This window comes from Choristoneura fumiferana, chromosome 19, assembly GCF_025370935.1.
Source record: "Choristoneura fumiferana chromosome 19, NRCan_CFum_1, whole genome shotgun sequence".
Taxonomy (NCBI): Eukaryota; Metazoa; Arthropoda; class Insecta; order Lepidoptera; family Tortricidae; genus Choristoneura; species Choristoneura fumiferana.
The window spans coordinates 1,018,889-1,033,907 of NC_133490.1; the positions used below are offsets into that span (position 1 = coordinate 1,018,889).

The window sequence follows — 15,019 nt, forward strand, 5'->3', positions numbered from 1 at the left end:
ACCGGCTCGGGTGGCTATATGAACGCCTCGGCAAAAATGGCTCGTTTTATGCTCTTGTTGTACAATCTACTATTTATACGTAGTCCAAACTGATTTTCATAGTAAATTCAAGTGTAAAATATGTATCTAATCGAATCACTCCAAAAATATGTTACCTTGGCCTCATTACGTCGACATAAGAAGCCGTGGTACAGTCACGTCACCAGCACCAAAACACAACAAGCGTGCATAAATGTGTGATACGACTCTATTTCTAGGGCCGGAAGGACGTGTCGTATATTTTTGCACGCGCCGCTGTGGCAGTTATTAATGCTGGTGACTGTACATGTTTTTGAAAAGTTGAATAAGTTCATATTTTGTACACTGTACTGTACCATCAGTCAAAATGTGGTCTACCACCCTAAAGTTGATAATCGTTTGCATGTCACAAAACAATAATGCCAATAGACGTATCTGTCAGCTTGAAAGTTTTACTTTAGCGACATATTCATTTGATAGGAATTTGATTAAAAATTGACAGAGCACTTATTTGGCTGATGGTACAGTCACCAGCATTAATATCTGCCACAGCGGAGCGTGCAAAAATATCTGACGCGTCCTTCCGGCCCTAGAAATAGAGTCGTATCAGATATTTATGCACGCTTGTTGTGTCAGATATTGGTGCTGGTGACTGTACCAGGTAATCAGTTCTTTACAAGATCACCAGTCAAGCGACCGCAGGCGTTCGGTTCGTTCTGGAATGGCCGTCGAGTTTGTCGATAGGGTGTTCGTGTCTTGTTGTCTAATTTATATCATTTACTAGTATTTAACCTCGGCTTCGCACACGTAAATCATTAGATCCAGCAACTGAATTAAAATTCCGGGATTTTTAAAAATTCCCGTGGGAATTCCCGAAAATTAAATCATGGTTTTCATTGACGATACATTAAAAACAATCATGTCAAATTTCATGACTCTTAAGCCCAGCGGTTGTTGTTTCGAGATTTTATCCCTATCCTGTGGGAATATCGGGATAAAAAGTAGCCTGTGTTTTATTCCAGATGTCCAGCTATCTACATATCAAATTACATCCAAATCCTTCCAGCAGTTTCAGCGTGAAGGAGTAGCAAACATACTCACCCACCCATTCACTCACTCACAAACATTCGCATTTCGCATCGCATAATATTAGGATAATGAGTTAAGAACTTCTGACTTTATTTTTTTTTATCAACTGTCAGCGAACAGACTATTCTGTGAACTAAAAGAATTTCCTTGCTCACCCGCGACCTTACGATAGCTAAGCTTATGCAAAATATGTGTGTTCATGCAGTTCCTCCACCTCCACACTGTAAGAACACACACAAATCACACGAACCCATCTATCACCACCACCAAGACACCACTACACTGACGCGTTTCGAACTCAACCAGAGCTCATCTTCAGAGTGACACAACCGTACACCATGCTACCAGTTGTTAGACTCAACAAGACAAGACTATTCTGTATTAGCAAGTGAGTAATATTATAATAGAGATGTCCTCACCTTATCCTTGTTAACGGCAGTGGTCGACCGCTTCTCTAGAGTGCGGAGCTCCTTGCCGAGCTCTCTGACCAACTGGCCGGAGTTCAGGCACTTTGGGACGTTGTCGCGTTTCGCTGCGTCGGTCTATAGGTGAACATAATGTTAGGATAACAACAATACAATACATTAACCGGGAGACGAGCTGTCGGTAGGCCTCCAACAAGATGGAGCGACGACCTGGTTAAGATCGCGGGATCGCGGTGGATGCGGAAAGCACAAGACCGGTCTGAGTGGAGAGCCTTGGGGGAGGTCTATGTCCAGCAGTGGACGTCTTTCGGCTGACATGATGATGATGATGAATACATTAACACTTTTGGCGATTCTGCTGCATGGCAATCAGATCTAGGCACAATAACCCGCTTCCTTATCCTGCTAGCGCTAACATTCCTTATGGTAGGGTCACAGACACCGCGATAATAGTTATTTGTGTCACAAGGGAGCAAAATGGTGTATTTACGGCGAGGGCGTACATTGAATCCAGAATGTAGCGAAGGATTCTACAATAGAATCCTGAGCGTAGCGAGGGATTCTAAAGTAGAATCCTGAGCGTAATGAGGGATTCAAGTGTTAACGCCCAAGATGAAAATAATTTTGCTCCCGAGTGGCTCATACAACTTTTCACACCGAGCATTAAGAAACTTGAAAAAAATAAATTCTAAATATTAATAAAGAATAACCAGCATAGAAAATGACGTGGCTTTCCAATTATCAACTTAAAAAATAGCATTTTCAATAAAACACTTAGAAAAGCCTTGAACAGAAAAGTTGCACTTTGCTCCCTCTCGTCAGGGAGGAAAAGTTACTTTTCTGAAGTGTGAAAAAAATATTGCGATAAAACTTCGTCTTCGGCCTACGGCATTGTGCATGGCCACATTGCAAACAAAGAAATATTGATCGATAAAGAAACCCTTTGATGTGCGCGAGTTTACCGACAGTGGGGCGAAGTGTCTGCGGCTTCGCCCGAAGTGCCGAAGTAATCGCGAACATTCGGCTATAGCGGCTATAGCGGATGTTCGCGTTATCGCGATGTGTGTGGCCCTAGCATTATAATATAAGTTATATGCTTTTTTGGTACTCTAGTCTGCTTTGGGCTGTTTTTTGCCGGTCTTTCTTTCTTTCTTTCTATTTAATGAATCAACTTTTTAATGCAGCTCGTTGCCATGATAACGTATCCCGAGTTACTTATTAAAAGTAATAATTTACGGGGCACAAATTCACTTAAAGTTAGGAGTCGTGACAGTTTTATGGCAATTCCTATATGGTTCATCTTCTAAACATGCTGATGTCTCCTAAGTTAACTACGGGACAGAATAACATACAGTTAAAAGTTGATCGACCCTATTACGATGTTCTAAATGAAATAAAAGCTCACGGTCTTGAGCGCGTGCCACTCGTTGCGCCGGCGCAGCGCCGCTGTACAGAGTGGCTCATTTAGATCGGTCAGTATGGGAAAATCTGAAACTGTAAGACATACGAAGATCTGTTCTCAGGAACCATGTCATCGATTTTAATAACTAGAAAAACTGCATTCATACATTAAAAAAAAAAACACTCAGCTCGGAAATCGAACCCACATGTTTTGAAAAATAAAACTTACATTATTAAAAACCATGAAATACAATGGATTTTATTCATTCTAGATACTGTTTCATGGTAACAAATAAAATAAATAAATAAATAAATATGATGGGACATTTGACACCAATTGACCTAGTCCCAAACTAAGCAAAGCTTGTACTATGGATACTAGGCAACGGATAAACATACTTATATAGATAAATACATACTTAAATACATATTAAACATCCAAGACCCGAGAACAAACATTCGTGTTATTCACACAAATATCTGCCCCGGCCGGGATTCGAACCCAGGACCTCAAACTTCGTAGTCAGGTTCTCTAACCACTTAGCCATCCGGTCGTCAAAACAACATTTTATTTTATTTATTATTTTTTGTGTTTTTTTATGAAAGATTAATAAATATTTTTATTATTATTATTTATTTATTGTTTATGAATGACCTACACCACCGATATCCAAATAGAAATAATGTACGTTTTATTTTTCAAAACGACCGGGTTCGATTCCCGGACTGAGTTCAAGTGTTTTTTTTTAATGTATAAATGCAGTTTTTTTCGTTACTAAAATCGATGACATGGTTCCTAAGAACAGATCTTCTTATGTATTATAGTTTCAGACTTTCCCATAGCGACAGATCTAAATGGGCCACCCTGTATACCGTAGAGCTGTATACTCACGCTCTTGAGCGCGTGCCACTCCTTGAGGGCGGCGGCCAGCAGCCTCACGCCCCGCAGCAGCAGCGCGGGCAGCTGCGCCGGCGCCAGCGCCGCGCACGTCTCGCTCAGCGTGAACTCCTCATCCTAGGGACAAAACACTAGTTTACAAAAAAAAAAAACCTTTATTTGAAGTGATACAAATCAATGAACCACAGTATACCTACCAAAAAAAAACCGCACCCAAATCAGTTCAGTCGTTTCAGAGCTACGGTGCCGCAGAGCGGTCAAACTTATAACACCCCTCTTTTTGCCTCGGAGGTTATACGAGTAAATATAAATAACAACGATGTACCTCACCACCACTCTTCATATTTAGCCGACTTATACATAGTCGAAGTAAAATGTTGTCATAGTATTAATAATAATAATAATTCATTTATTTATTCAGACAACAAAGATCCATACATTATTAGTAATTTGCTTATAACTATGTTAGTATACATATTGGACGAGTGATAGTGTGGTATTAATTAAATTTTGCATTATAGAGCACTCATCTCTTACAGCTATCATCTACATTACATGGTCTAATTACGAACAGTGGCAAGTGCATTTTTTTTTAGGAAGGCACGAAACGATTTTAGCCAATATTAAGTCAGAACCAAGCTAAAATCCAAGGGTAAAATCTTGAACGACCATTAACCTTTTCGCCGCCACGTCAAATACAAAAGACATCACCCATACGCCAGGCTTCAATATTGCAATGCCTAAAATTGAACCTTAACACAATTGAACCAAGGTTGCTTTTGCATTGAAGTTATGGACGTATATACCTATAGGTCGTCGGCGTGTAACCTGCGGTGCGTATATACGAGTCGTTGGCGTCGAAATAGTTATTTGGAAGGGAGGAGTTATTTACAAGGGAGCAAAATGGTGTATTTACGGCGAGGGCGTACATTGAATTCAGAATGTAGCGAAGGATTCTACAATACCTTCTAAAGTAGAATCCTGAGCGTAATGAGGGATTCAAGTGTTAATGCTCAAGATGAAAATAATTTTACTCACGAGTCGCTCATGCAACTTTTCACACCGAACATGAAGAAAGTAGAAAAAATAAATTCTAAATATTATTAAAGAACAACCAGAATAGAAAATGGGGTGGCTTTACAATAATCAACTTCAAAAAAATGGCATTTGCATAAAACACTTAGAAAAGCCTTGTACAGAAAAGTTGCACTTTACTCCCTCTCGTCAGGGAAGAAAAGTTACTTTTTGAAGGAGAGGTGTGAAAAGGTTAATAAAACATCCCCCGCGCTACACAAAATAAAACTGCAAATGATGCATGGCACTTATTCCCTCACCTGTGTCTCTTCGTTGTGCCGCCGCAGCATGGTGAGTAGATGCGCGCCCGCGTACCAGTGCATAGCCTCAAACAACGGGTACCGCAGCATTACGGGGGTCTCCACACGCCTCTCGATCTCGTAGATCCTGGAACAAATGCATCGTGTAGGTACTACCGTCGAAATGCGAAAAGGCACATCTAAAATTTTGTTAAACTCGAGAAAAAAACTAAAAAATGTGCCTTTTCATTTTAACATTTTAGACAAGTGGATACAAATTTAGGAAAAATAGGATTTAATAATATTACCTGTTATTTATGCCTTTCCATTTTAATATTCAACATCACTTAACATGAAAAATAAAGCACATTAAGGGGCTGTTTCACCATCCATTGATTAGTGTTAACTGGCGGTTAGGTGTGATGCCGTCTCTATTTGTGTTGTTCCAATAGACGGAGACGGCATCACATTTAACCGTCGGTTAACGCTAAACAATGGATGGTGAAACAGCCCGTTAGCCTACATAATAGGCCTTTATTTTTAGTATCACTGAAATTAACCTTTTTAACTAAGCATTTTAACTATAACCAAATATGCCTCTTTGCTTTTTAAATAGATTAGTGAAAAAGTTTTTACACGGGCCAAGTCAAAATCAATCTCATAAATGTCATAAAAACTTTGACATGGAAAAAAAATCTCACTTTAATTATAGTAAATATGAATATCTCAGGCATTTCTGTCGTTTGGGCTAACGTTATCTCCGACAGTATTTCTCCAAGATATGTACAAAAACTCAATTTCAGAAAAAAAATAGTTGTGTCCCTTTCCGCTATGACGGCAGTGTAGTCAACAGGGGCCTTATTGTCCACGGCTGCGTTTCAACCGGAGATGTAATAATAATAATAACTAATAACTTGCGATTTCGATATGCGAGGATGTGTCTTTTCGAACCCAGCCGAGTATGAAAAGAGTTACGACAATAGACTTTATGTAAAATCCATGTCAAGTTCAAAATTCAAATGCAAGAGTTGAAGACAGTGGACCTTATCGACGATCGTAACGGCTGGGTTCGAGAGGGCTATGTTCGCTCCGCTGAGCTGTTTATCCACTAGAGCTATGCTGTGCGAGAACAAGTAATATATACCTGGGCGACCGATCTTTGCTAGAATGATGTCAAACGAAACGCGTAAAAGCGAAGCGTCAGGGTCTACGCTAGCTGACGCGATTTGCACGTAGCGGGTGCACGCTAACTGCGCAGTGCACCCGCAAGGTGTCATTTTCCGGCCCGGATAATACCGACATGAAAATACCGACCCGATTTTTCGTGTACACGGCCATAGAAACTCATGAGCTTCCACCCGCGCCATCTAGCGTAGGCCCTCAGAGCTTATAGTGTTAGAATACAACGCTTACTGCAACTGCATCTCGATGCTGTAAGAGTGCAGCAGGTTCCCGCCGAACACGAGCGAGTCCTGCGGCGTGAGCACGCCGTGGATCCACCCCGACGGGATGCACAGCGTCTGGCCCGCGCACAGCTCCGCCGTGCCGTACCACTCCACCTTCAAACGTGAAATAGTAGATTGATAACCAAGGGTGGAAAGTGACCCATTTCACCTGAGATATTCTGGCACTCGAACGAAGTGAGAGCGCCAATAGTTCGAGGGGAAATGGGTAATTTCACCCGAGTTAGACACTACTTTTCATTTCGACTGTGAGGAAGGTAAAATAGTACAAAAAAATGAGAATAATAGTAAATTTAATTTCAGTATTCAGTATTCAGTAAATTGAATTTACATATATCTAACCTCCAACGGTACCTTTTCGACCTGGCCACTTGCCATGGCCGACTATAAAAAAAATCGAGTTGGTCACGACCAAGGAGCAAGGATATACCTACAAAACTGGAGGTTGAGCTCCGAACGAAGAAGTTTGATCTTTATTACTTATTTATATATTCCATCTCTTTCTTTCACATTTCACGAATGACTTCCATCTCTTTCTTACCCTAACTAAAAAGAGAGATGGAATATGTTCGTGACGTAATAAAGATCAAATTTCTTGTTTCAAACGGATGTTCGGCGTTCAACCTCCAGTGTTGTATATAAGCTCCTTGGTCACGACGTGCATCTAGATGGCCATGCCGAAACGTGAAAAAAAAGTGTCATTGACGTAACTCAATTATCTTCGAATCCATGGCCAATTTTTCATCTCTCCTGTTCGGAAAGTTTAATTTTCATGGGTAGATAGCCGGGTGGAAAATTGCGTTTTCATCTCTAGGGTGGAAAGTATTTTTTTTTTTAATTTTTCGATTAGCCACGGAGTCGAAGATAGTTGAGTTACGTCAATGACAACGAGTGTACGTAAAACTCGCTCACCATATCGCCGAAGAACCGTTCGTTCTGGTTGTTAGAAGCACTCCACTGCTGGTAAAGGGCCAAGTTCGTTGACGTCGGAGGTATTAAGTAGAAAATCTGCAACGAATGAAAGGAAATAAATAAATATGGAACTTTCAAACAGAAACGTTTATTTCCATCCACTATATAGTTGATAGCCCTAAGTAAATAAGCTAAGTAGTAAGTGGATAGTTGGTAGTAAGTAAGTATTTCTGGTGTACGATCAGCCAAATGAGTGGTCTACCAATTTTTAAACAAGCTCCTATCAAATGAATATGTCGCTAAAGTCGAACTTTCAAGTTGACAGACAAGCGATTATCAACTTTAAGGTAGTAGATCACATATTTGGCTGATGGTACAATAAAGAGTGATTGTATTGTAAATATTGTACCGCTGATTAGATAAAGTGGAAAATACCTCCTTGCCCTACACACGGAAAGGAGATCGACCAAGATAAGAGGAGGGCGCCTTGGGGTCAAATCATATTGGAGGCCAAGATCCACTTCGGGTTGCTGAGCAAGAGTAATATTTGCGAAAGTTTATAAGTCTGTTTGTTACCTCATCACGTCTAAACCGCTGAACCGATTCAGATGAAATTCAGTATGCAGACAGTTTGAGCCTCGGGGAAGGACATAGGATAGTTTTTATCCTGGAAAATTGCATAGATCCCGCAGGATAGTCACAAACGAATTCTACGCAGACGGAGTCGCGGGAAACAGACTAGTTGGTGATTAACTAACCTTCCGTCCGTGCATGACGTGGTACCACACGGTGGTCCCGCCGAAGTCGACGTGGAAGTCCGTGTAAGAGCCGGCGGCGCTCATGAGACAGTACTTCTGCACGGCGGGCCGCGGGGGGCGCTCCTCCGCCAAGGGCCACGCGCACTCCGCCCAGTCCAGCCGGCGGATCAGCCCCGGGGGCTCCACTAGCGACGCCATGCTGGGAACAATTCATGTATGTTAATACCATTGACCGAAAGTTCTCGAGTGGAGACCGCCGATCGGCAAGCGCAGCGTAGGACGTCCACCAACGAGATGGACGGATGACTTAAAGCCGCGGGTTCACCGTGGATGCAAGCCGCTGCCAACCGAGGCAACTGGAGGTCTATGGGGGAGGCCTATGACCAACAGTGGACGTCCTATGGCTGAGATGACGATGATCCACCGATTGGAGAAAAAATAACCCTCTAGGGATGGGTTATACTTGCTAAATCGCGTACCAGGGCTTAAAAGTATGTCCACCTTCTCATACCAGGTGCAGAAAGGTATCAAAATACTTTCAAAGTATTTTCTGTCCAACGCAACGAGTCGAATACTTGCTTCCTTGCAAGTTTAAATTAAACCTCATTGTTATACAGATAAGATTCAAAATATTTCAATCAAGACGTAAAATACTTTGAAAGTATTTTATTTAACGTATAAGCACAAGCTGAACCTTAAGTACAGGGCCAATCAACTATTTTACCGACACTTTGGGTGTCTCCTGCGTTACCAAAATTGTCTCTAGCTTTACCAAAAAATCGTACTTCCAACAAGATATTTCACGGTTTAATAGGTTGAACTTACGTAGGATGGCATATTCATATACACCATCTATTAAATTACAGAAATAACATGTTTACTTACAAAAATCTGCAATTGTTTGAAAAATGTCGCGGACAGATTAGTGTCGGTAAAAAAGTTGATTGGCCCGTGTATGACTATAAGATATAATTTAGCAAATTGGGATTTTTACGTAGTAGTACTTACTTTGAAGGGACAGTATACTTTAATGGAAAAATACTTTCAAGTCTTGCAAGTATATGGGGTCGGTAGCTGGAACTTGAACTTATACTTGCAAGGAAATACCTGGTATCAAAACCTGGTAACGTAAATACGCACCATCTCTATAACCCTCCTAAAAATTCAAAGCCAAGCTTAAAAAGTGGCTGATAAATAGGATATTTTACAATTTAAACGAGTTCTTTAGAGATACTTAATTATGAATTTATGATGATATTTTGCCATAATATTGTTATCCTGCAAGAAATTGTCATTATTATGTGTAGTTTAAGTTATATATAAATCTATCTGAACATATTGTACGCCCGAAACGGGTAACTGTTGATACTTTGTACTACATGACGACCTTGTACACTCCTCACAGTTTATGCAATAAATATTTATATTTCTATTTCCTCTCGACAGTCTGATACGGTAAGCACCCGCTAGGTGGACTGACGACATTGTGAGAGTTGAAAGAAAGAACGAGAATGCGTTTATTGCCAACACTTAGGCTCCGATCAAGTAAAAAGTTAAGATGGAGCGCGGTGAACAGCCGAGTGAGGCCGGTTTTATAAGCATGTGTGCGTAGGCCAGTGTTGCCATATTAATTCTTAGTACCCCGAAACTACAAAAATATCGTTACCGTTAATAACGTTTTAATAACTGGGAATCGAACCCAGGTCCTCGGCATTCCGTGCCACGTGCTATACCGCTACACCACCGCTGGACAACGGTACAGACGCAAATTTCTCTTATGCACCACATATCTCAGCCTGTTTGTTTCTTATTTAGTCACTTAAGCAGCGACACTACTGGAAGTATAGGTAGATTTCAGGGTAGGCAGATGATAGTTTACTGTGCAGCAGGGCGCCACCAGCACTAGCGCCGCGCGCCGCCTGTCCTGCTGCTGCTGCCTACTCAATGCACGCGAGTACTTACTTAGTATCGCTGAACTCGAGACTCAGCACGTTGAGCACCCTCTCCCCCCTGAGATCCGGGGGGGTCTCGAAGTACTCCACGAAGTCACCCAGCGGCATCCGCAACGTTGACTGCCGCCGCACATCTATCACTTCCACCTGGCGAATCGTAGATTAATTACAAATGAGTTTTGCGAAACGAAGTAAATAAGTTTTTGTAAAAAAAAATTTTTTAATACAAACTTATTTGCTGACTGTATTTTTTGTAGCCTGTACTGGCATGGTCATCCAAACTACATTTCCATACCAAATTTCAAGTCAATGCCATTAAGGACTTCCATCCCGCAGAGACTATCCTGGCCGGATCACCAGAATTCCACTACCAGATTAACATACTGTCACAGGACTTACATAAGTATATATGTCAAATTTCACGTCAATTCGACTTCTAAGATTTGATTACACAAACAACGAGACAGTAAAAAGTAATAAAAGCTTGTAAAAAAATCCGTTAATTTTAACAAGAAAATATTCAGTCAAACTAATCCAACTATCTCTTAAAATATTTCGGCTAGATCTTATCATATCGTCTATGTATATGGCGATACTTTGTATGATGAATACCTCTAGCTGTGCACCGCAAAACCTTAGCACAGATCTGACGGTGAACGTGGCAGGATTCGGCGTCACCATGTCCAAACCCTCCGATGTGTGGAATATTATTGGCCGATTGAACCCTGCCAATAAAAAAACACAGTTGACAACGTTACAAAACACCCTACGGGTCATAAAATTAGATCAAGTTTGATATATAGGAATTAGTGATCAATATAGGAATTCCCTCATCATCATCCCAGCCTAAATACGTCCCACTGCTGGGCACAGGCCTCCTCTCAGAATGAGAGGGCTTAGGCCGCAGTTCCCACGCGGGCCCAGTGCGGATTGGGAACTTCACACACACCATTGAATTTATTTGTGCAGGTTTCCTCACATTGTTTTCATTCACCATAGAGCTTGTGGCAAATTTCAAATATAATTATGCACAAGAATTTCTAAAAAGTCAGAGATGCGAGCTGGGGTTTGAAGCCACGATTGGCCACGATCTCTGCTTGTGAGGCCACAGGTCAAGCATACCACGGCTTTTTTGAAAATTTTGCTGTCTGGATTCCTGTGTCTGATACTGACCGTTGTCTTTGACGAAGTCCTCGGTGAACTGTTGCGGGCGCAGGCGAGTGAGGGCGGGTGGCGCGGGCCGCAGCGGCCGCGCCGCCAGCGCGCGCACCCACGCCGGCGAGCCCACCTGCGACGCGCGCGTCTCCGCGCCTAGCTCGTAGCGGTCCGCCCGGTGGTTGTTGGTCGGGATCTTTACTGGAATTACAATGGTGATTCATAAGCCCATTTCATAAGCTCAATTTACACCGCGAGCGGAGCAGACTCCGTACGGACTCAGTTTAACGTACAACAATCAGCTAAGAAAGTACTTACACAGAACCTCAATAAAGTTCGACGTAAATTGAACCAAGTCTTTTTCATCACACTTGCTCGTAAACAGTGTCGTAACATGCAGGCTATCTTGCTTGCAACCCGCCAAATAAAATCCTCGGCCTTAATGTGCTTGTCATGAAACCCGTGGTCGGTAAATGAGTCATTGCCCGTACTAATTTTCTTGTCATGAAGCCCAAGGTCGGTAAATGAGTTTGTTACTGCATGGCGTGCTTCTGCTCCGTGCGCGCGCTGCTGCGGAGGGGGAGGGCGGTGGGGGGCTGGCGCTGCCAAGAGCGCAGTCAGCGGTATCGGCAATTATTGAAAGAATATTAATTTTTCTTTTACAAATATTCAATTTTACTCGCAAATGTGATAAAAAACATTGTATGTCGCACGGGCGGTACTAGAATTACGAACATCGACTCATTCAAGACAAGTTCTAATAGACTCATTCGTAATTCCTTATTTACCGCCCTTAAGACACATGTACTATTCTTTTACCATAAAGCTTGTGGTAAATTTTAAATACAATTTCGTATTTGAATGCCGAAAGGTAAGACATGTGAGCCCTGATTGAAACCTAGGGTCCTCTGCTTCAGAGGCCTTAGATCAAACCATTAGGCCACCACTTCAACCCACCACTGCCACCTTGGTACGCAGTTTCATTCCCTGACAGTACAGTCACCTGCGAATATCTGCCACAGTGAAGCATGCAAAAATATCTGACACATCCTACCGGCCCCAGAAATAGAGTCACATCAGATATTTATCATGCTTTGTGTGTGTGTGCGTGCATGTGAAATATTAGTGACACATTATGTGTCATCTCATCAAACCCGAATTTATCCCATCTGAGTTACTTTCATCCTAATGCCAAAAAAATTGGACTAATTACTATTGTTTTTTCTATTTCTCTAATTATCTTCATCACTACATCATCATCATCACCACACAATCATCATTATCATTGACAATTTTTTCTTAATTCCATGTTGCCTCACATCACTCAGCACAAACATGAGCCGTTTACATAAAAATCAACAACCAAGTATTTAGAGTAAATTATTCAAATATTTTAATTTATTCAATTCTCTATTTGTCCTACTGGTTGTTAGCGGTTTATTTCATTGTTTACATTGAAATGAGCAAACCATAGAACAGGTTAATTATATGCAATGTTTGCTAAAAGTCAGGGAAAGTGGAGAAAGCAATTTAAATTTGGTGACAAAAAAACTTGGACTTAAGTGTAATATGTACGTAGTCTTTAATGCAAGTATTGCACCCGTCTATACCTATATGCTCAAAAATATCTGAACACACTCAAAGCGCTTGACGATATCTGTATATGAGGTTAGTTCCCGATTCACCGGATTTTTGTATTATTTATAGATAGAAGATTGATACTCACACACTGAAGGGCCATATGTTTGGGCACATTTTGGACAGTGATACTTGTCTATGTCATCCGATTGGTAAATTTTCACATCAACACAGCTGAAAAAAAATATATCATAAATAATGTGAGTTCTTAAATGTTTTTTTTTTCCTAAAAGTGTAATGGCTAAGCCAACACACCTTTTTGTAGTTAAAACTACATATTTCTTAGCTTAACTTAATTAGGAATTAGTTGATTTACATATTGTCTCATTTACTTAGACAATGTAATGTACAGTTGAGTTTGTAAACTTCTGAGCAAAAAATGGTTCAAAAATATCTGAACATGCTTCTACGCCGTTAACAATAGAGTTGTGTTCACATATTCAGAAACAAAGTTTGATCATACTCATACTCATACTCATACTCTTTTATTGGTAATATCATTATTACATGTCATTTTGTTAAATTATTCTAATATATTCTAAGAACTAATTAATTAAATAATTTCAGTAAATAATCAGAAAGATCAGAAGTTTATGAACTCGGCTGTACTAACTAATTGGGAAAAAGTTAAAAGGTTTACCCCTTGTTTCACCATCCATTGATCAAATTTATTTCATAGATAAATGTGATGCTGTCTGTTTTTTTTTGTTCGAATAGACAGAGACGGCATCATTTCATTTTTTTTATAATTTTGTATAAAATATGTTGTAAAATAAAGAATTATTAATCCCAATAGAAAACTAGCCTATGACAAATTTACAAGCACAAGTGAACCTCAGTTCTAAGTTTCATCATAGTTATAAAAACAAGAATAAACACTTGCAAGGTCATTAGTGGTTGCTAAGCATTTTTTTTCACAAAAAACTCTTAATGACTCCTTAAATTTGATTGCACAATATCTCAATAAACAATCTCAATCTAATTGAAGAATTAAATTAGAAACCTTGAAAACATTCAAAACATTTCGCATCATTCTTCATTTTCTAATTGGTTTTAAAGGGATAAGATCAATATTCAACTGTAAAAGACTGGAAGTTAGACTGCCAAGCATTTTTATATTAAAGACAGGAAGACCTGTATCGTAATCATTTCTGCTTACAGGTGCGTCAACAGGTGAATATAAAGGACCGTCAGGCAGTTGGTAGACCTGCCAGGCCATTGTAATGGATTCTGATCACCACAATAGCTTTGGCACAGAGATATCACCAGGCACAACACGGTAATAATGCTTAATATGAACACAAAGGTTCCACTGCTAACTGGACTTCACAGTCCCATGACGACGGTCCATGTAAACAAATGGAATACAACACAATAAGGACATCCGAGGCTCTTAATATTATGCTATGTGTACGTTCTTGTTATTCAAGAGCCAAACAACGATAGAAGCGAAAACAAACACGAAAAATTCACTAAAACATCACAAGTGCGATGGCCGAACGGCTGTGCACTGTCAAAAGAAACATTGTTTTTTAACACACATGGACGTTTAAACTCTAAATTTTTTATTTTTTCCACATTACCTGCCGTGGAACCACTCACGACAGCAGTCACATTCTATCATAAATTGTCCAATATTATAAGGTTGACCACACAAACAATAGGTTTCCTTCGATGACGCCATCTTGATGGCGAATAGACAATTGTTGCCACTTTTTCTCCACGTCGCTTTCGGGTGACCATGGTACAAAACACAAGTCCATATTTTGACTAAAACTTAGAATATTATCCCAACAAATCATTTTAAGTTTAAATTTAATTTAATCAAAACTTAAAAATTCATGTCATTTCAGATTTATTAATTATTCAAATTTTAAAACTACAGATTATAACGCCTGATATAAAAAAATAGCAACTACTACTCGAGCGTCATGAAATTGTCATTGGGTAGTTTTACATTTCGACCAGGCGTTTGTGCCTGGGCCTGGATGGATATT

At 40.3% G+C, this 15,019-nt stretch overlaps 1 protein-coding gene across 1 annotated transcript in view; it reads right to left on the reverse strand.

The window, feature by feature from the left end:
* Nucleotides 1–14,706, reverse strand: part of LOC141438710 (uncharacterized) — a 32,555-nt gene extending 17,849 nt beyond the window's left edge. The window contains exons 1-11 of the mRNA XM_074102630.1: nt 14,606–14,706; nt 13,111–13,196; nt 11,403–11,585; nt 10,842–10,954; nt 10,240–10,376; nt 8,278–8,476; nt 7,520–7,615; nt 6,558–6,703; nt 5,166–5,292; nt 3,826–3,948; nt 1,527–1,649 (exon numbers count right to left, since the gene is read on the reverse strand). Of these exons, the coding sequence (XP_073958731.1) occupies nt 1,527–1,649; nt 3,826–3,948; nt 5,166–5,292; nt 6,558–6,703; nt 7,520–7,615; nt 8,278–8,476; nt 10,240–10,376; nt 10,842–10,954; nt 11,403–11,585; nt 13,111–13,196; nt 14,606–14,706 (1,434 nt within the window). The remainder of the gene's footprint in view (nt 1–1,526; nt 1,650–3,825; nt 3,949–5,165; nt 5,293–6,557; nt 6,704–7,519; nt 7,616–8,277; nt 8,477–10,239; nt 10,377–10,841; nt 10,955–11,402; nt 11,586–13,110; nt 13,197–14,605) is intronic.
* Between the last annotated feature and the right edge of the window lie 313 nt (nt 14,707–15,019).